This window comes from Andrena cerasifolii, chromosome 13 (genome assembly GCF_050908995.1).
Source record: "Andrena cerasifolii isolate SP2316 chromosome 13, iyAndCera1_principal, whole genome shotgun sequence".
NCBI lineage: Eukaryota > Metazoa > Arthropoda > Insecta > Hymenoptera > Andrenidae > Andrena > Andrena cerasifolii.
The window spans coordinates 3,491,950-3,512,799 of NC_135130.1; the positions used below are offsets into that span (position 1 = coordinate 3,491,950).

Genomic DNA, 20,850 nt, shown 5'->3' on the forward strand with positions numbered 1-20,850 from the left:
CAAATTAAAAAAAAAACTATAATCTAATCTAGGATGTATGTAATGTATATTCAAAATTTCATTGAAATCCGTTCAGCCGTAGACAAGAAATAGAAAATGCTTCACTTTTATATACAATATTAGTACGGATGAATTACTACCATTTACTCAATATTTTATTAAACATAATCAATTATGCTCTATACGTGTTAAAATATGCTGTGAAGCCACTTGTTAAAAATACGCGATATAATCAGAAATTCCGTTGCATCGCGTTTCCATAAGAAGGAGAATTTAATTATACGAATACGCGAAAAACTATTTTGTAGCTGCGGTTAATTTTACCATAATTGCACTTTTACACACCTTAGCGAAACATGAAGGAGGGATAGATTGCTGTTGTTAGTATGCTGAATTTTATTTTATGTTTCCTAATATTTTTTCACAACAGGTGAGGACAGCAGTAATGAATTTTATGATCGTATATTAAAAAAGGGGGAAAGTAGCTTGAAATAGAAAACATTTCGGTGTATTTTTTCGCATTTTTAAAGAACAGTGTGTTTACGTAAATAGCTCACGAGTTAATATTTTATTATTTAAGAAGAAGTTTCACAATTAATATTTCAATAATAATAATAATAATAGTACGTTTTTATCACAATTACTATACGTACAATACCAAGATGTAAAAACTGCTTCAAGTGTCGAGTGATTGATGTACACATTGGTATTTGAAGATTTTTTTACGTTTTTGCAATTATTGTGATAAGAAATTTCAAACGTTCTATGACGATCGCTTTTTGTGTTTTCAGAAACATGAAGGGGCAAACAAGGTGTTGGACCTTTACAATATTTCTTGCGGCAGTGGTGCTCAAGGGGACTTTAGTGACTGGGGGAGAAAGTATAGGTAAGACCAATTAATTTTAATTATTGTGAAATGCATTGTTAAATATGACAGGTCAATGAAATAAAACACGAAATATTTGATATATTAGCCGTCACTATTTTTGAACGATTTCAAATAATTTGATAAGCGTAAGTTACAGTTTTCAACTGTCATGCAGTTAGGTCAAATACAAAATTTTAAATAGTTTTCAAAAATCAAGTGATGCGAGTGTAATTTCTCAAGAAAAATAGGAATTAAATTACTCTACTCTTTCATTGAGTTTGTTCTTTAATATTACGTGACAGTTAATAAATTACATCAGTCATTCATCAATGTCACATAGTTGACAGTACAAAATATGTGAATGATTAAGTAGCCACGTGCTTTCTGACATACCTTACAAAATACTTTCAACTATAAAATATGGAACCAGGAAGAAATGAATATTCATAAGAGATCAATTTTTATGTGCCTTAATACCATTTAAATTAATGATACGTTAACATTTTTACATAGCAACTTTTGCTTCTGTCAATATTTAGCACCCTTATGTTTCCTTCATTTTTTAAATTCGAAAGAAAATCGTAGCAATCCAGATCAGTGTAGATTTAAGAATAAATATATACAAATTGTTATTTAAATTATAAAGCAGATTAAGAATGACAACTATCCAACTGTCAAATCGATTTTTATGAAACTGGGCACAAAGGTCTGGGTTAGGTCTGAGTTAGTTGACAGTGCAAAATATGTGAATTACTAAAGAGCCACGTGCTTTTTGACATACCTTACAAAATACTTTCAATTATAAAATATGCAACCAGGAAGAAATGAATATTCATAAGAAATCAATTTTTATGTGCCTTAATATCATTTAAATTAATGATACGTTAACATTTTTACACAGCAACTTTTGCTTCTGTCAATATTTAGCACCCATATGTTTCCTTCATTTTTTAAAGTCGAAAGAAAATCGTAGCAATCCAGATCAATGTAGATTTAAGAATAAATAAATACAAATTGTTATTTAAATTATAAAGCAGATTAAGAATGACAACTATCCAACTGTCGCATCCATTTTTATGAAACTGGGCACAAAGGTGGAGCATGTAAAAATACGTAGTTTTTGTTTCAACCATATTCGTGCTATGGGGTTGCAACTACCCTTCAAAATCCGGGGTTAAAAAGTTATTTAGCTACATAGCTAGAAAAAATATTACACAGAAAAGTGTCTTCGTTTCATATGAGAAACAATATGCCTTAAACTGAATCTCGAAAAAATCAGACATGACGTCACCGTGGCTTATTTTGACGTATTTTTTAATAAATATTTTCACTCTCTTAATACGAATATGGTCCGCTATAAAAAACTACGTGTCGAATACTTTCACATGCACTACCATTATGTGTACATGTATACTTCCACTTCTTTTAAAATGTCAGAAAGTTTTATTTTCCTTCATTTGTTAAACGTTGCTTTTAGAAATAGAGATGTTATCTGTAAACTCTAGTATGACACATAATTAACTGCAGATAAATATTTATCTTGCAATTTTATGAAATCATTTTTTTCATCAATGTTACTAAATAGATTCATTATTTTTAATTTTTACACAACTGCTGTACAATCTCCTAAGAATCCACGTGTCACCGTTTGGTGATAATGTCCTGCGAAAAACATTTTTGGCTTTCATCCACGTTGTAGGTAGGCCATGATATATAAACGTACCTACATTCCATCAGGTGTAAAAGAGGTGTAATTTGGAATCGTAAACCAATGGTCCCGCTATAAACTTTTTACGGGTCTACCATTTTATCTTCACTTTCAAATGTTTACAACGGAGTTTATTTGTGCTTGCGTAAAACGATGGGTGTCTTCATCGTTTGGGAAGAAACGATAGTTCATTCGCCATGAGAATTAGACCTAGTATCTTCTGATTTTTATTAATTGCACCAGATTTACAATGGATTAAAAAGTTCGTGTACTTCCAAGTTGATCTTCATTGTACACTGTACATTTTATTTTACAGTCATATGATAAGAGATAACTTTTATCATTCAAGAAACTGTTGCATAGGACATTTGGAAAAGCTTGAACTGCTAGTCAAGAATTTGCATAGCAGTGTGTGTATCTTGTACAGCAGTTGCATAAAAATGAATGATAACGAACCCAGTAATCAATTTGTAAAATTGATAAAGCAATGCTGCATAAAACCGTAGAATAAATATTTATGTAGTTAATTCTGTGTGATACTAGAGTTGACAGATAACATCTGCATTTCTGAAAGCAACGTTTGACAATTATTGAAGGAAAATAAAGCTTCGTGACATTTTAAAACAAGTAGAAGTACGCATACAATAGTACTTCGTATACATATAGTGAAAGTTTATCACGAAATTAGCATTCCTTTTTTCTACTAATTGCATAAAATTTCTTACTTTCCACTTTGACCATTTTTTAATTACGAAATACATAAAATTAAAAACTGAAAAAACCAGCCCGATTCCTCGGAATAAATTTGAAATCTTACCATCAAGATAGCCTTGTCATCACTTGTCAATCACAGTTGAAAGTCGATTAATAATCAAAACGAAAGACGATTTCTTCGTTTTGTTTTCTTCTTAATATTTCCAAATCCTCGACTCACGTGCACGCTCACGATTTCGTATACATATTCATGTATGCCAGACAGTTGACTACTTCCTTTAACACGCACAGCTTTCACTTCGAATGGCAATTAACTAGCTAACCGAGGCAAAGGACAAGTACACGTGGTAAAAGAAATTCGATTCCTGGCTACGATACAAACGTTTGAGCGGCCTTTTTTCATTCGCGCATCGCTTTCTGTCCTCTCGGATATCAATTAAACTGTTAATAGTCAAGGCAAGGGGCAAAAAGTCGGAGCGAAAGAAACTGGGGCAACGGGTTCCTTGTGCAACAAGTGGAAGTTAATAACAGGGGACATTTCACGATGTAGGAAACGGATTCCAATTTCATTCACGAGGCAGGTTTTTTTTTATCAGTGCAATACACCGTTTATAGTTCAACTGCTCAAAGAAGCATGCACAATACACATACAGGGTTATCGACTTAACTCAGAACGCGCGCGCGAGAACAGATGCCTTGCGTGGAATTTCTTCAGACCATCGCCTTGGCATTTGTCCTCAGGCTCAGAGGAAAACGACGCAAAAATCCTGAGCAAGGCGTTGGTACATCCAGAATCCAATTTCTTATTTAGCACAGGGACTGAATACTTGGTCAATTCATCTGTTCGCGCGTGCGCGTTCTGAGTTAAGGGGGTGTTCTAGTCTAGACACTCGTTTTCGAAGGTGATATTTGGAAATTAATTCTGGAGAACCTATCACACCTACAGGGCAGGGCTTTTGCACACATATTTAGTAGTGTTTGAACTATCGACACAAATTTTTGGAATGCGTTATATTGAAATTTGTACAAGTTACACGCCGAAGTGTCGGTCATGTCATCAAACACCGGCCCCATCTGGCGCACGAATTGCGGCCCTCCTAGTCATCTGAAACGAATGTACCAAGGATTTTTTTAATCTATATGAGTGTAGTTATCGCCCGAAGCAGATGGAACCAAGTCCGGACATTGTTACCGAAATCGCAGCTGTTTAAAAATTTATATCTGATTTTTTCCACTTTTCTTGAGGTAAAACAAGGTGTGGGGGAGGTTGTATTAAAACTATTGATATAATTCTAGTTCGGGCTATAGGTACACATTCACTTTGTATGTGTGTAAAATTTTAGCTCGATCGGTCCAGTAGTTTTTGAGAAAAATGTGCGCCCGATTTAAAAAAATTGTTTCGAGAAAAACGCATTTAAAGTTTCTCATGCAGTTACGACCTATACGACTGAAGTTACGGTAGATAACAACTAATTTCTGTAACTTACCCCTAACCTGGTTTCATTATCTTATTTTTAAACTGCTTGCAGATCATTATTACGTGGAGAATTTCACGTCATAAATATTTTGTTTAGTATACCGCCAGAAATATAAGGTTACATTTATTGCTTACACGGAAAAATATTATATTTTTTAAGAAGTGGCCAAAACTGGTACAATACCTCAAAGTGGCCACAAATGGTGCATCTACCCTACAGAGTGTCAAAATCAGTTTATGGGTGGCTCACACCCAGAGTGTCAACGAAGGGTGAATATTTTAAGAACTTCTTAAATTTCTACAATAAATTTTTTTTAAATTATTATTATTATTATTATTTCGGTTATTAGTTATTTCAATATATGAAGGAGTTTCGGTCCAAAGAATACATTAGTAAAGGAGAAATGAAGATTTGTGACCCAATTTCCGTACAAGCGTAAAACACTACTCGCGTAAGTCAAAAGGCAGGCTCTCACTATGCCTCGCCTAGCCTCACCTCGGCGCAACTTCTTTTCGCACTCACGTCTAGGCCCCCGTCGCCTCGGTTTTTCCGTACCTGAAGTTATCTGAGGTTGCCTCGGTTCCATGTGTTTGGTCAGTTGCTCAGAGAACCTCTTCCTGTGCGGTGGCATTGCATTCACTCACACTATGCCTTGCCAATCTTCCTCAAAATATTCTCGAGGAAGAATCCGCGGCTCGGAGTCGCACCGAAGCGAGGTGAGGCGACGCGCAGTGTGAGTCAAATTGTCAAACTACATAAGAAAAGCATAGGAAGAATAAAATGAGCCGAGGCGAGGCGAGGCGTAGTGGGAGCCTGCCTTAAAGCCAATGGTCAGAACAACCGAGTCGCAACTGGTGCCTGCCATCTGCGCTCACCGAACACTGCTCTGATTTGCGAGGTAAACGGGAATTCAGAACTTTGCACACCTCTACGAGGCACACAGAGGTAATCCCCAGACATAACCCCGCTTTTCAATGTTCCTGCTGCCCATTAAGCCTCAATGGAACCTCCTCCGAATCTCAACACTGGTCAGCCAGCTCAGGTACCCCGGAATAGCTAATTCCAGTCTTTAAAGCTAGCTTCCAAAGAAGCTGGGGATGGATTTTAGATCATAACAAGGTCAAAATGATCACAATCTAATGTAAAAAGATATTATAGAGTATGTATAATATGAACCCTGCATCCATCTCATGGCTAACCCGTTGAATTCGGCGAATTTCAAAACAGAAGTTTTCAAAAACAATTTTTCCGCATCAATATTTATTAATTTGATATAACGTATATATACGCCGCCCAGAGTCAAAGGGCTAATATAGGCTGGAATCAATATCGAATTGACATGTTCAGAAAATCCGGAGAGAGCGCAGAAAACAGAGTAAACTCGACTTTTGGTGACCCTAATCTTGCGGGATAAATAGTAGTTTGAATAATTTGGACACGCTCCAAGCAAGACTTTGAAACTGGTTGAAATTGAAATCCGCCCAAGAGTTCACTGAGCGGCGTAACCAACGAGCACGCAGTCACCCGTTCATTTATCGAGCTACCCACTCGCATCGATAAGATCTGTCGTTGCTGTAACATTTATCGTTCCGGCTGAAAGCAGTGAAAGGCATTGGCGCGCATGAACGAGACTGTTTCACGATCTATTACGTCGACATTGGATCCCCCGACGATCGTCCGCGGTGTAGCGAACGCGCATGATCCGATGGTGCGCGCGATAAGCATAGAAAAAGGCCGCTAGCAGAATGCATCGGCACAAGATCCACCGCAGATAGACACCTTTCACGAACAAACTGTTTACGTGCTTGTAGCCCTTCATCGTGGGAACATTCTAGCGTCCTTCTGCCAATAGGGGAACAATGACGTACAATGGGAGCAGTGTACTATTAAATGGTACCTTCTATTGCGATTAGAGCGAGTCGCGTTACGCATTGGCTACCGTGGTTCCGGGTGAACGTGTTGAGAAACGCAAGCGGTAATGTGTAAACGGGCTGAGAGGCGGGATTAAATTAGAGCACGTTGCTGTGTAAGTAGGTCGAGACGCAAACGACGTTTATAAGTATAAATATTCTAGGAATAGGTTTGGTAATTTTTTGGGGTTTCGGGAGTCACGGGAAAAGTCCCATCGGGTCGCGGAATTCGAACCCACGATCTTCTGATCATCTTCATACTGACCAATCGCCTAACCAATTCTGCCAACGCCGAACCGTCGAGATCTCCTATTCCGGGCTCCCTCTTATGCGCAACTTGGCTTTACTACTTGGCTTCGCCTGAAATTTAGATTCTGATTTTAGAAGAAAAAAAAAATTATTTTTTATTTTTTTCTATTTATTTTTTTTAAATAGTCACATTCATCTGGATTACTCAGCCACAATGAGCTGAGGCACATTTCAAGATCAGAGAGGAGTTTATCGTTCAAAAGTTTTTAGGCGACAGACAAACACACAAACATACAGAAGCTTTCTGCTTTGTATATTGAGACTAACATCCCCCGTCTCGGCTTCGCCCGAAATATGAGCGTGACTGATTCATAATGTGTAATCAGCAATCTGTAAACACGAGATCCCTCGGCCACTTATTCCCGCTACGGTGCTGTTTTGCAAGCGAGAAGCACTTGCCCGGTCGCCACCTGGCGGTCGCGTTCCGAACTACTATTATTTTAAAAAAATAAAAACGTTAGAACCTTCCTCTCGCCAAGACAAACAAAGTGATGTAACACACTTGTACAGTTCATATTTACTGAGAAACCGCATTTCAAAGTATGCAACTTCAATTTTATATAATAGTTTAGATTCTTAGTAGCGCACAAACACAAAAGGAATCCGCGAGTTTATAATTTTTTTTATGAAAATCTCGAATTTTTACGGACCATATCAGAGGTTTGGTGGGAAATGGCGCATGTTTTACACATCCTGTAATTTTTTCAAATCGATCCTAACCTCCATTCATTCGCAACTAGCTGAAAACGAAGAGAAGAAGGATTCGAGAAAAACGCGTTTAAAGTTTCTGGGCAAAGGCGACGCAATAGGTTACCACTTGACCTTTTTAGCTGCGAAATCAACAATTTTGCGAATTTTAATATAAACCAAGCGGCATTTTTTTTTAAAGATAGTACTTTCCTAAAATGTAATAAAAATCGACTTTTCGACTGCCTAGTTACCATGACCCGTTGGCTCGGTAATAGGTCGCGGTAACAGAGCAAGGTGCGGTAGGAAATGTGGACGCGGCTTTACGTATTGCGAGCTAGAATGTCGTTACCTTGCCAATTTGAAGTCGTCGTTAAGGTGAATGTAACCCTCGCCTGACAGATGCTGGGTCCATTTAAACGCAACTCTTACTTGTGTTCCTAATTAGACATTAATATCACTGTTATAGGAAAATAAGAATTTTAAATAGCAACCAGAGTAAGGTCGTATACAAAAATTTATTCTGAGACTTTTATGAACGAATTTGTATTATGAGCGGGGGTGTGCGGGTACCAGAAATTACGAGACTGATTTGCGACTCGGGGGCCGATTTTCTTGCTTAAAAATTCTTACGTCTGATCACACTGCAAAATTATGGGACCCGATTGCGATTCGGGAGCTGATTTTATTGCTTAAAAATTCGTTTTCGGGTCTCGGGTACCCGAGACGTCATTACGGAAGCCAATTTTATTGTTTAAAAATTCTTACATCTAATCACAATGGTCCCAGCATCCGGCATCCGGGCCTAAGAGTGAACACTGTAAACATGGAAAAGAATTACATACATATTTGTACAATTTGGTTACTAATGTATGGGGTGACATTAAAAATTCTACCAGTGGTATAGTAAAGAGAGTTCTAACCCAAATTTGAGTTTTGCGTTCAATACACGTTCAGAGTGTTACGATAGACGTTCAATACACGTTCAGAGTGGTACGCTAGACGTTCAATACACGTTCAGAGTGGTACGATAGACGTTCAATTCACGTTCAAAGTGGTACGATAGACGTTCAATTCACGTTCAAAGTGGTACGATACACGTTCAATAGACCTATGGCGTCAGTACCACTCTGAACGTGTATTGAACATCTATCGTACCACTCTGAACGTGTATTGAACATCTATCGTACCACTCTGAACGTCTATCGTACCACTTTGAATGTGATGGACGTCTATCGTACCACTCTGAATGTGATGGACGTCTATCGTACCACTCTGAACGTGTATTGAACGTCTATCGTACCACTCTGAACGTGATGGACGTCTATCGTACCACGCTGAACGTGATGGACGTCTATCGTACCACTCTGAACTGTATTGAACGTCTATCGTACCACTCTGAACGTGTATTGAACGTCTATCGTGCCACTCTGAACGTGTATTGAACGTCTATCGTACCACTCTGAACGAGTATTGAACGCAAAACTCAAATCTGGGTTAGAACTCCCTTTACTATACTACTTCTACCCTACAATAGGGTATGGAATAGATTACTGTCAGATATTGAATTTAATCAAGATCGTGATAAGGTGGCTAGAGCAAGCAATGTAATGAAAGTCTAATATGTTTGGAGAACATAGGAGGCTATTAAAGTTATCCTGAGAATGATGTAATGGCTTGAGAATGGTAAAGTGAACGATATAGGTGACGATGAAATCATTCAAAGAATTAAAGAGACTAGTGTAACGTAATCAAGATCAGCGATATTTCTGCAAACAATAATCCCACGCATTCTGAAATATTCATAGCGTCAGAAACAGTCGTACGATGGTGTGAAGCACAAAACGAAAGTAATCTCACGGAAGTGGTAATTTTAATGAAAATACGTAATTTGATAGTTCAGACTGGGAGAGTAGATTGAAAGACGAAGGGAATGATTATCAGAGCATGTATTGTAACGTAATTTCTGTTGTTAAATGTAATAATACATAATAAATGATCTTTCGTGTGAAAGTAGTCGTTCGATTATCAGGTCATCCTATCACCAATTAATTCAAATAATGGTGGCTCTGCCGTATTTTATGAAATAACGAATCAAAGTTTGAAGCATTGTCTTAAGCCAGGTTCAAGATATTGCGTTACAGAAACCAACCAGTTGTCAGAGTTGGTTAATTTCAGCGGTTGGATGATAGATTTCCTTCCAAATGATTTCTCTTCATCTGCGAATTATCTGACATAGTCTTCGTCTTTGAATAATTGAATTTTCAAGCATTTTCTATCTCCATTGAGTTTTTATTGTGCTCGCAGTGGCTTACGATTTTTAATGAAAGCAGATTTGCACAGTGCATAATGGACGGGGAAAGCAGAAAAATTTTACTTTGAAATGTTGCGAAAACGTTCCTCGCTTCCCCATAAGTCATAAGAACGATAATAGAAATTTCTAGCTCATTTTCTAATGACTTTGATATTCAAGTGTTTGGTTCTGCCTGAAATTAGTTGAACCAGTTCGCATGTAAAGGTAAGACTAGACTGTGCGATAAATAATAGAGAAAGTTCATCCACGTGCATAAATTTTGATCAGTTGCAAAATGTAACACCTTTCACAGATGTTTCCAGCGATATTATTCTACAGTAAGGGGATTTATTATAAATCTCTTGCTGCGAATAATTCTAATATTTTAATCGTAACGAACCTAGCGAGAATTTACTGTGACGAAATAATGTTTCAAATATTTCAGTGTTGACTGTGCTTCGCGATATAATGAGCGTGCTAACATTATGCACTGCAGTTTTAGAGTTTGACCATAAAATCGCTTACGCAACGCAGAAACTAATTAAGCTCAGAATGCAAGCGGATTGTATTAATTAATGCGAAACAGCGAAGAAGGGTGGAATTTGGAAGTCTAATCGCACGCTGTGTTGGCTAAGTAGTACATATAGCACACATTATTACATTCTTTTTTTTTCAGAAACCGAGGAAGAACTGTCTGATTTGGAGGGGTCTGAGACCACTTATGGTTTCCCTTTTACGAGTCCCTTTGCAAAGACGTACAGGCCTTTTGTTTACCCGATTCCAACATCCCCTGGCTTTACGTCAAATTTCCAAAATGGAGGGTATGTATACAAAAATTAATCTCTGCATAATTAAATTCTAGAAAAAAAAGTCATTACAGTATTTTGTATGCCATACATTTTTTTTCTTCAATTTTATGAAATTATTCACACATCTGTTCTTTCACAAATGTAGAGTGCCACATAAGGGTGCAGCATTGCCATCTCTGAGCAGATTAGCATTATTTCTTCATCGTCATGAATTTCGGTGTTCATGCATTTATCATATATATGCATCTGGTTTTTGACAAATGTAGCAGCTCAAGCTGGTTTTGATGTTATTAGATGGAGGGCACAGGTAGCTTCTGCGTTGAGATCTCTTACTTCTCTTGCTGATGCTGGGTTCGGTGGAAGGAAATAGATAAACACACTCTGAACATATGTTGTTGTACTAATTAGCATCATCTTTACAATGAAGGAACACTATAATTTACCAAACACTTACCACTAATTCAATAAAAAACCTATCTTACTTCTTTGAAACGTAAGCAAAGACCGAACTGAAACTTGCATCAAACCATTTTAGAGATAATGACACTACGCTGAACAAAAAACGATTAAAAACCATATAATTTAGGCAACAGGAATGTAAATACAAAACACACTGTAGAAAAATACTAACGCAGCTGCTTACAACAATTGATTTTTGTATGGGGAATATCGGGGTGCATATGCACCCCTGTACGCGGTTAAGCGCTCAGATGCCTTTGAAGCCTACTACTGCATTGAAATTCAGCGATTTCAATGAAATTTTTATGAAATTCTCTGTGAAAAATATCACAGATAGCATTCCTAAAAGAATACTTGGGAAATTTTCCATTCGCTAACTTTTTATTTACGCTTTTATTAGCTTGGGGTGTGCTTTCACCCTTGTCCACAGAGTGAATGATAAATATGTATAAATAAAGCATACATTTACTTACTATTCTACTTCTTTTTGAGTAGGATGATTTGTACCTACAATATTGCCATGCATTGTACTCTTATTATATATAGATATATCTTATTTTATATCAAATCTGACTTGTATAAGTGATGTTTACGTAAATCACTTTATCAATGACATGTTCGTAATTAAAGAAAGATTGCTACTAGACGAGTTAATAATTAGTTCCAATGCAAGTTACCACATAACAGGAAGTAATTAAATTGTGTCTCTGAATGTACTTTAAATATTATTCAAGGTACTCCTTCGGTTTCGGCCAAAATCTGACCAGCAACATCCATCAGCAAATCATGTGTGGCGACACTTTCCCGCGAGCCTGTGAAAATTCGCGACATCGCTCGTACGACGGTTCCTGCAATAATCTTCGCAACCCCACCTGGGGAATGGCGAACACGAGATACGGCCGCCTTTTGCCTGCAAACTATGCAGACGGTAAGATTGCACGTTTTTATTTTGAGGAAATAATTAAAAAATTTTAAATATAGAAAAGCTACCTTAAACCACTGAATGCTTAAAGTGAGCAGTTGTCTAATAAAAATGTTTTTAATAATAAAAATAAATTCTTTATCGTATCGATATGAAAGTGACACCGATGGATTCCTTGTGTTTTTCCGATTAAAATCATACCAAATATCATGCAAATCGGACTATTTTCAACGAAGTTACCTTGAAATTATGCAAATCAATTTTTCATGTAATTTTCTTCATTATGCTCCGAATTGTGTCGTTCTTGGTGTTATTTTCATCGGCGAAACATAAGGAATCGATTGGCACCGTTTTCGCAGAGATCTGATGAGAAATGCGGAAACGGGACATTTCGCACTTCTTAATAGATACTCCAACCCCTTCGAGGGTCGAAATCCATAAATTAGGAGAGGCACCACAGGCGGTTAACCTCGTCACTGTTGACCAGGCGATATCTCTTCGATCAGGCACACCGAGAGAATGCAAACCTAAATACATACAGGGTGTCCCAGTAATTGTAGCACAGCCGAGTAGAAAATGTAGAATAAAATTTTATTACACAACCTTCCGTTATCAAGAAGAATAATTTTGAAAAATATTCGAGCCTGAGTGCATTAGCCCATTATAAGGCTTAGGCTGTATTCAATTACGATAATGTAGTATTATAAATAAGGATAAAAACAGCTACGTTTTAAGGTGAATTTTATTAAACAATTTGCTTAAAATTTTACTCACGTTGTTACATACAGAGCTGTGCACTTCTGCACTCAGCAATGTAGTACTATTATACATATCTAATTACTCGAATGTTGCAACAATCTGTGCCGTTGGTTTCTCAATGCTTGTTATTCACAGAACAAGTTTTTGTTATTACACGACTCGATGAAAAAATCAAATGCATACCACACAGATTTTTAAAGAGATTTTTCTCAATAATCGAAAGTCGTAAAAACCTGTTATTCTAAATTCTTGATTTCTTCTTGCATGAAGGATCAGCCTCTTCTCGGTTGTACTACTGTTAGGGGCCGTCCTTAAATTACGTAAGGGTAATTTTGGCGATTTCTTACCCCCTCCCTCCCTCAGTATAAGTATTCGTAGGATTTGATATTGCAACCCCTTTCTTACGTAATATTTTCTACATTTAATTTTTTCAGTTATTAAAATTCTTTTAAAGCTTTATATAATTCATTTAACTCGGTTTCGGGAAATTTAAACTAAAACTACTTTTCTGGAATATTAATGATAGAATTTGTATTTATTGAAAATTAGATTAAAAAATATTACGTAAGACGCTACCTGACCCCCCCCCCCCCCGTACAAAAACGTAAGAAATTCGCGACCTCCGCCCCAAAAGCCTTACGTAATTTAAGCACGATTTCTTACCCCCTCCCTCCCTCAGTATAAGTATTCGTAAGATTTGATATTGCAACCCCCTTCTTACGTAATATTTTCTACATTTCATTTTTTCAGTTATTAAAATTCTTCTACAGGTTTATATAATTCATTTAACTCGGTTTCGGAAAATTTAAATTAAAACTACTTTTCTGGAATGTTAATGATAGAATTTGTATTTATTGAAAATTACATTATAAAATATTACGTAAGCCGCTACCTAACTCCTCCCCCCCCCCCCTGTAAGAAAACGTAAGAAATTCGCGACCCCCGCCCCCAAAAGCCTTACGTAATTTAAGGACGATTTCTTACCCCCTCCCTCCCTCAGTATAAGTATTCGTAAGATTTGATATTGCAACCCCCTTCTTACGTAATATTTTCTACATTTAATTTTTTCAGTTATTAAAATTCTTTTACAGGTTTATATAATTCATTTAACTCAGTTTCGGAAAATTTAAACTAAAACTACTTTTCTGGAATGTTAATGATAGAATTTGTATTTATTGAAGATTAGATTAAAAAATATTACGTAAGACGCTACCTACTTCCCCCCCCCCCCCGTAAGAAAACGTAAGAAATTCGCGACCCCCGCCCCCAAAAGCCTTACGTAATTTAAGGACGATTTCTTACCCCCTCCCCCCCTCAGTATAAGTATTCGTAAGATTTGATATTGCAACCCCCTTCTTACGTAATATTTTTTACATTTAATTTTTTCAGTTATTAAAATTCTTTTAAACCTTTATATACTTCGTTTAACTCGGTTTCTTGAAATTTAAACTAAAACTACTTTTCTGGAATATTAATGATAGAATTTGTATTTATTGAAAATTAGATTAAAAAATATTACGTAAGACGCTACCTAACTCCCCCCCCCCCGTAAGGAAACATAAGAAATTCGCAACCCCCGCCCCCAAAAGCCTTACCCCTTACTGGAACACCCTATAATTATATACCTAATAATAACTGCGTAATGCCTCGGAAATATAACACTCAAACTAGGGAACGAGCTGGTAAAGAAACGTTTGAAATAATTGCAAACGGAAACACGTTGCACCTTTCTCCAGTACATAATCCATAAAATGTACGTTATCCAATCACTTTTGTCACAGGTTTCCCCTATTCACAATACAAACGTTACTTCCGTAACCAATATAAAATTGACAGAACGTGGACTTTCACTGTCTTCGACTTGATTCCATTCATTCTAACGCGCACTTCCTAGCCAAGGTTTTGCCCGGCAGGTATAAACAATTATGCAGGGCGATCGATATTCGTTGCGCTACGACGAACTTTTTCAAAGTTCGTTATGGCGCAAATTAACAAAAACTTTAAATAGCAGGCTGTTTAGATAGCAAAGCATCCGAATAATAGAGGCTCTACTGAATAGCAGTTCCGAGAATGCGCATCGAAGTGAGTTGCTAGCGATTCATAATATGCACTCATTTTTTTTACGATCGGTGGATACTTACGTTTTCCAAATCGTCACGCTCCGCTTCGCTTCAGCACAATAGAATGGATCGGAGTTGCCCGCTGCGGACACGTTAGACGGATTGCGATGCAAAATATGTGGTCACCTTAGGCTAAGGAAATATTACAACATTGTTAATCACCTTTCCTGCGTAGGTGAAGGTCGAAGTAAAGGTAGCACGCGCAATTAAATTACGACGTAATTTTAAAGGAAGATGGAACATTTGATGCTTGTAACATTATTTAACTTCAGATTTGCTATAATTGAACTACAGATTTAAGGAGGTTCGATACCGCAGAAGAAGTATTGAGAAATCTTTGAAAAGTGCTTTAATCTAATGTTCAAAGTGCAGTCCGCATTGTGTCAAAATTTCAAGTCGACTGACCGCACGGTTTTTGAAAAAATTGAAATCAAAGTTCCGCTCTTATACATAGACTGTTATGGGAGAAGCGATACAAAGCCTATAAAATGTTACACAGAGTCCTCAAAAATAGTGAGAAGGTCCTAAAAAATGTTGCAATGAAACGCTTAAGTATTCCTATGAAATTCTAAAAAAGAAAATTCGACGTGAACCGTTCGGTTTATTAGATAATTGAATAAATAGACAGCAATGTGCTCGTGTTTTTGGAACTGCCTGAAGGGACTGTTTGAAACGTGGCAACGCTGTACGCCGGGTAGTCATCTATACAGTGTATACTTGTACAAAGGATACAGTAAAAATTTGTAAAAACATTACCAAGCTGTAAATATGTATTTAGTAATTTGTTGCGAACCAGTAAGAACGCGCAAAAGGACGCCACAAGTGTGAGATGGAAAGAGAAAGAAAGATGGATGCAAAGCGACGTTGCCGCATTTCACTCGCATATTTTACGCTACTTTTAATGAAAATATTGTGTTTCTAGCTGCAGTAAACATACTCTTTGTTTAATTGAATTCCAAAACAAACAGTGTAGTAATAATTTTATTAGGAATAGACATTTAAATAACATTTTTGTCTGCATAATTTTTTTTTATCTAAGATTGGTATCACTGCAGAGCTCCCATGTATGAGCATAGGCTTACCCCTCTCTCCGCCTGCCCCGTAAGTGAGGTATCGAACCTCCTTAAGGAGGGAGGCCTACCTAGAAATTTTCGAGAAACAGATTTGTCGATTTTTATATTTTTTTGAGGTACCTACACATCTTGAAAATATTCCCTGAGAGTGTCAAGATAACCCCACCAAAATTGACAAAGTTGTGCGGGTGTAAGTAGGTAGGTGTTCCTCGGTGTAGCGCTCAGACCCAAAACGTTCAACGCGTTTTCCTCAAAATCATGTTTTCAAAATCGATGACACGCATAACTAAAAAATTAATGAACCGATTTACTCGAGGCTTTGCAGGCCTATTTCAGGGTTAAAAATCTAAGCGCTATCGGTAGCTTTTCCTTTTTTTGTGACTAGATTTTTTTTACACTCGAAAAATGAGCTTTTTTGCAAATATCGATGTTTCGACTTTGCACAGCCGCCATTTTGCCTCAAAATAATTTTTCCAAAAAACGGGCCCGATAGCGCCTAGATAATTTTATATATTGTCTAAAAAAAAAATCGAATTTTCATTTTTGGATGCGTCTGCACCGAGCTACAGTTGTCACCGCAAAGCGCTTAAAAAAGGGCCTCCCGGGCATCGCCTATAACTCACAAACCTTTCAATACTTTCTATCACAAAAAATACTGAAGCATCCGTAAGGTGTGCTCTTTCCAATAGACTAATGTTTAATAATAAAAGTTTATCGGTTTTTCTAGAAAATATTCCTAAAGAAGCTTGTTGTTTTGACCGTTCCAGGTAGGCCTCCTCCATTTAACGAAGAAATGTAGATTTATCAGCAAATTATTCATTTTATACAGAGGGTGAACCAGAAAGATAAATCATCTTAATTACTATGCAGATACTGCATCTAGCGAAGAGTTTGAAATTTTCTTCACCTTGGACACTTCTACTGAGAGAGATCAAAAACTTTCAGACAGTACACTTTTTTGGAATTATTTGCTTCCAAATTTTCAATGCCACCCCTAGATTTCTTAATAGAACCATACGTTTCTATTATCGTCGTTCTATTTATACAGGACACTTTGACCTTCAGATGATGCCTGACAAGAAAATTTCTCATGCAATTGGTGGCAGCACCAACTAGGGTTGCCAACCGTACTAGAATACACATATAGTATTGTACTATATTTTCGTCTAGTGTACTATACACTGTTAGAAAAAGCTATAGCATGTAAAAAGACTATATTTCCGATTCATCTATAAAATTCTACAATTCTTACTTATTCTTTTATTCTACGGCAACACCAAAATTTCAATTTGCGCATTTAAACTTTAAACTTCTGAATGGGACTTAAAGAAAATGTTGTCCATGATGTGATGTCAAAATTTATCTAAAATAATTTCATACTTTCTTCCAATTCCTACCACTTCTGCTTTTACACAGAGGATTTTTTCTATACTGAAGGGGTGGAAAGAGAGAAACAGAGCCTGTCTATCTCTCATAAAAAATGAGCTCCTCATACACATGATAATTCAGACATTCAGTGCAATCAAACCTTTGACATATTTGCTAGAGACAATAAATTAATTAATAATGCAAAATTTAAAAACTAATATCTTGCTTTAATGTAGTGTTTCTTTCTTCTGAAAAGTACTATATTTTTCCCAACGTACCTACTATATTCCTTATCACATTTGGTCGTAAAGTACCTACTATATTTTTCTGAGAAAAAAATTGGCAACCCCAGCACCAACGCAAAAACGATAGGAAATACGTTTAGGGTAGAAACGTTTCTACCACCGTAAAATGCAAGGTCTCAGACACGCAGCACTTTCCGTGCCACTTAAAAAACGTGACGTAAAACGATGGAGAATGTAGAACAATAAATCGCACAAGGCAATCCAAATTTTTTCAACACATTGTTGCAGCTATTGCACTGCTGTGCCCTGCAGGGGCGGAGATAATATCGCGTATAATGTATTCATTATTCGTTCCATACCTTTGCTCCTGACTCAGTTGCATACTATTGGTTGAAATGAAAAAATTTTGCAAAAACTCCTCCGTTGTCTACTCTCTTTGCGCTCGCTCCTAATAAAGTTGCTGCATATGTAGAAAGGGAAAAAAAACTAATACGGCTTCACTCGCGCTCCTAGCTTTCCAGTCAGTTAGGTCGAGTGAAAACAGTGTTTAATCTCTGTCTTTAGTAACTCCATGCGACACCATCGAAGACAGAGATAAGAAGAAATGAAGGAAAAATTATAGAGCCCCACTTGGCACTATTTTACAGATATAAAAAAAATAACGAATAAAAGTAACCAGTCCGCTACGATTTTTCAGAAAGTCTAGCTTCGATAACAGTTTTATCGATTACGCGAATATCCGCGTGCCTTTTACTTTTCTTTTTTTTTAGAATTCTATTTATAACGCATTACTGCAGGCAACGACGTTTAATAATGCAAGAATTCATAGGTGGAAAAAGGGTTCATAAAATTTTGCCGAAAAAAAATCCCGGCGTGCTTCCTTAATGCATGTTACGTGATTCTTTTGTGGGTAAGTGTTCTATAATTTTCTGCGCGAAGGTGTGAGTACTAATCGGTTCGTGGAGATGAAAAAGAAACAGTGTTCCCAATCACGACGAAAGGAGGAAATTCCATAACGATTTGTGAAAGTAGAGTATTAGACACTGTTTAAGTGATTACAGAAGTTTTATTCAACAGTATTTCAGATTGCCACAGCCAATTTGAAACTTTCTTTTCACCACCACTGTAAATAATTTGCGACACTTTGAATTCGATTTTTTTTTCATTACTTTACTCTCATACATTGTGCCAAGTTTTAACGATATTTTGCTTTATCTCGTTATTTAACAGCCTCCATTTTTAATATTTTTACTCGAGTTTATAACGGGGAAACTAAAAGTATTGCATTATCGTATTTAATGCTCTACACCAGTTTCATGCTATTCAATATGTGTATATTTTAGATAAATATAGTATATACAGTATTATGTTTATATTATACACTAGCTGTACCCGGCCACGCGTTGCGGTGGCTCTGTTTTTCAAAAAATCATGTTTTTATCTGTCACAGGTGTGACATCCATGTAATAGTAGGTATATAAAAACACGCGCGTATTCGAATGCAACGTTGTGTAAAAATTTCAAAGCAATCGGTGAAGAACTTGCGGAGATTTAAGATTTTGAACAAACGAACATTTACATTTTTATTTGTATAGATAAAGTGTTATATTCTGGTGGCATTCGCTGCATTTTACTCGAAAACAATGCGAGATACAAAAAGAAGGTTGAACATCCAATTTGTTAAAGACAAAGGTGTTGACCCTGTGATTATATTAATCTGTTGCGAAGATATTGGTTATAATATGGTTGTTTATTTAACTGAAAAACCTCGCCAGCTCTTTGGTAATATTCTCGTGAACAGAGGATGGAAAATATAGAAACTTTCATTTTTATTAGTAGATGAACAATATTTTCGATGGTTTCCAGAAAATCACGACGTAAAAACACGCCACGGCGTGAAAACACGTCGATGCCACTTCAAGTATTAACAGGGGCGGATGCATATAGGCTAACAAGGGAAAATCTCGAATCTGGAAATTCAAAAAATTCTGAGACTTTGTGAATATGCAGGGGATTTCCTCCTGAATACAACGCAATTTTTGTTTGTTACCCAAATTCACTCTAAGGGGGTGGAATTCACCCCAGAAAATTCGGTCATTTTCCGATTTTTTGTTATAATTCGCGAACTGTAAAATAATTTTTTATTACCAAATGATAGATCTAATTAAAAGAAGTAACTTTTGTCTTGAAACTTTTACTCTATCGCGAGTTATAACACAAAATCGGAAAACAGCCGAATTTTCAGGGGTTAATTTCACAAGAATTGCGTTGTAATCAGGAGGAAATCCCCTGCATATTCACAAAGTTTCAGAATTTTTGGAATTTCCGAGTTCGGGATTTTCCCTTGCAAGTAGGCTGCAGCCTAAAACGGGGAAATTTGGGGGAAGGAAATTCGCATTGTTCTTTCATATAGCAAATTAGCAATAACTCATATGTGAATTGTCATATTAAATTAATTTTAAAATTGCCTCGACTCTCCCAAATTAAAATATTTCATGATATTTCACGGAAAGGGCGGCAGTGCTTGTTAGCTTAGGGGCGCCAAGTCTCTAAACCCGCCCCTGAGAATTAATGCGAACAACGCCCTATTTCTTCATCTCTGGACCAAGTCCCGGTTAGCTAGCGGCCAGCTAGATACTATCTGCCAGATAGCAGTAGCGCGTTTCTTCGCGCTTTTGGATCCTATGGTTAACTGACTGAAAGGTTGACGCGGCAACGCCGCAAAAACGGTAAAGCGGCAACTTCATTGTGAAGCTGTCATTCGTTTTTGCAGAGTCACGTGTCGAAGGATCGACAACAAAAAAAAATAAAAAAAAGTTATTCATAAATTGGCAATAGATGATGTCGAAGGCAAAAAAAGAATAAAAAAAATTAACCATTAAAAATTTAGAAGCAGAATTAAAAATAAAAGAGTACAAACTGTTATTCAAATAAAGAACCATGGTTTTTAATAATGACATCGTACTTTTCTTTTCCCCATGGTAACAGTAATGTTAGAAATTTAGTTTTTGATAAGTAGGAGTAAAGTAGGCCTCTTTTTCTAAATTTTCGAAAACGTTAATATTCATGATCACTTCCATTTCTAAACGATTTTTTCGTCGAAGCGCCTTTTCCAACAAAACTAAAAT

The 20,850-nt window shown here is 36.7% G+C and overlaps 1 protein-coding gene across 2 annotated transcripts in view; it reads left to right on the forward strand.

Annotated features, from left to right (window-relative positions):
• Positions 1-20,850, forward strand: part of LOC143375977 (peroxidase) — a 65,316-nt gene that overhangs the window by 27,210 nt on the left and 17,256 nt on the right. For both annotated transcript variants that reach the window (XM_076825726.1, XM_076825727.1), the window contains exons 2-4: positions 792-886; positions 10,644-10,788; positions 11,970-12,163. In XM_076825726.1, the coding sequence (XP_076681841.1) occupies positions 796-886; positions 10,644-10,788; positions 11,970-12,163 (430 nt within the window). In that variant the 5' untranslated portion in view covers positions 792-795. The remainder of the gene's footprint in view (positions 1-791; positions 887-10,643; positions 10,789-11,969; positions 12,164-20,850) is intronic.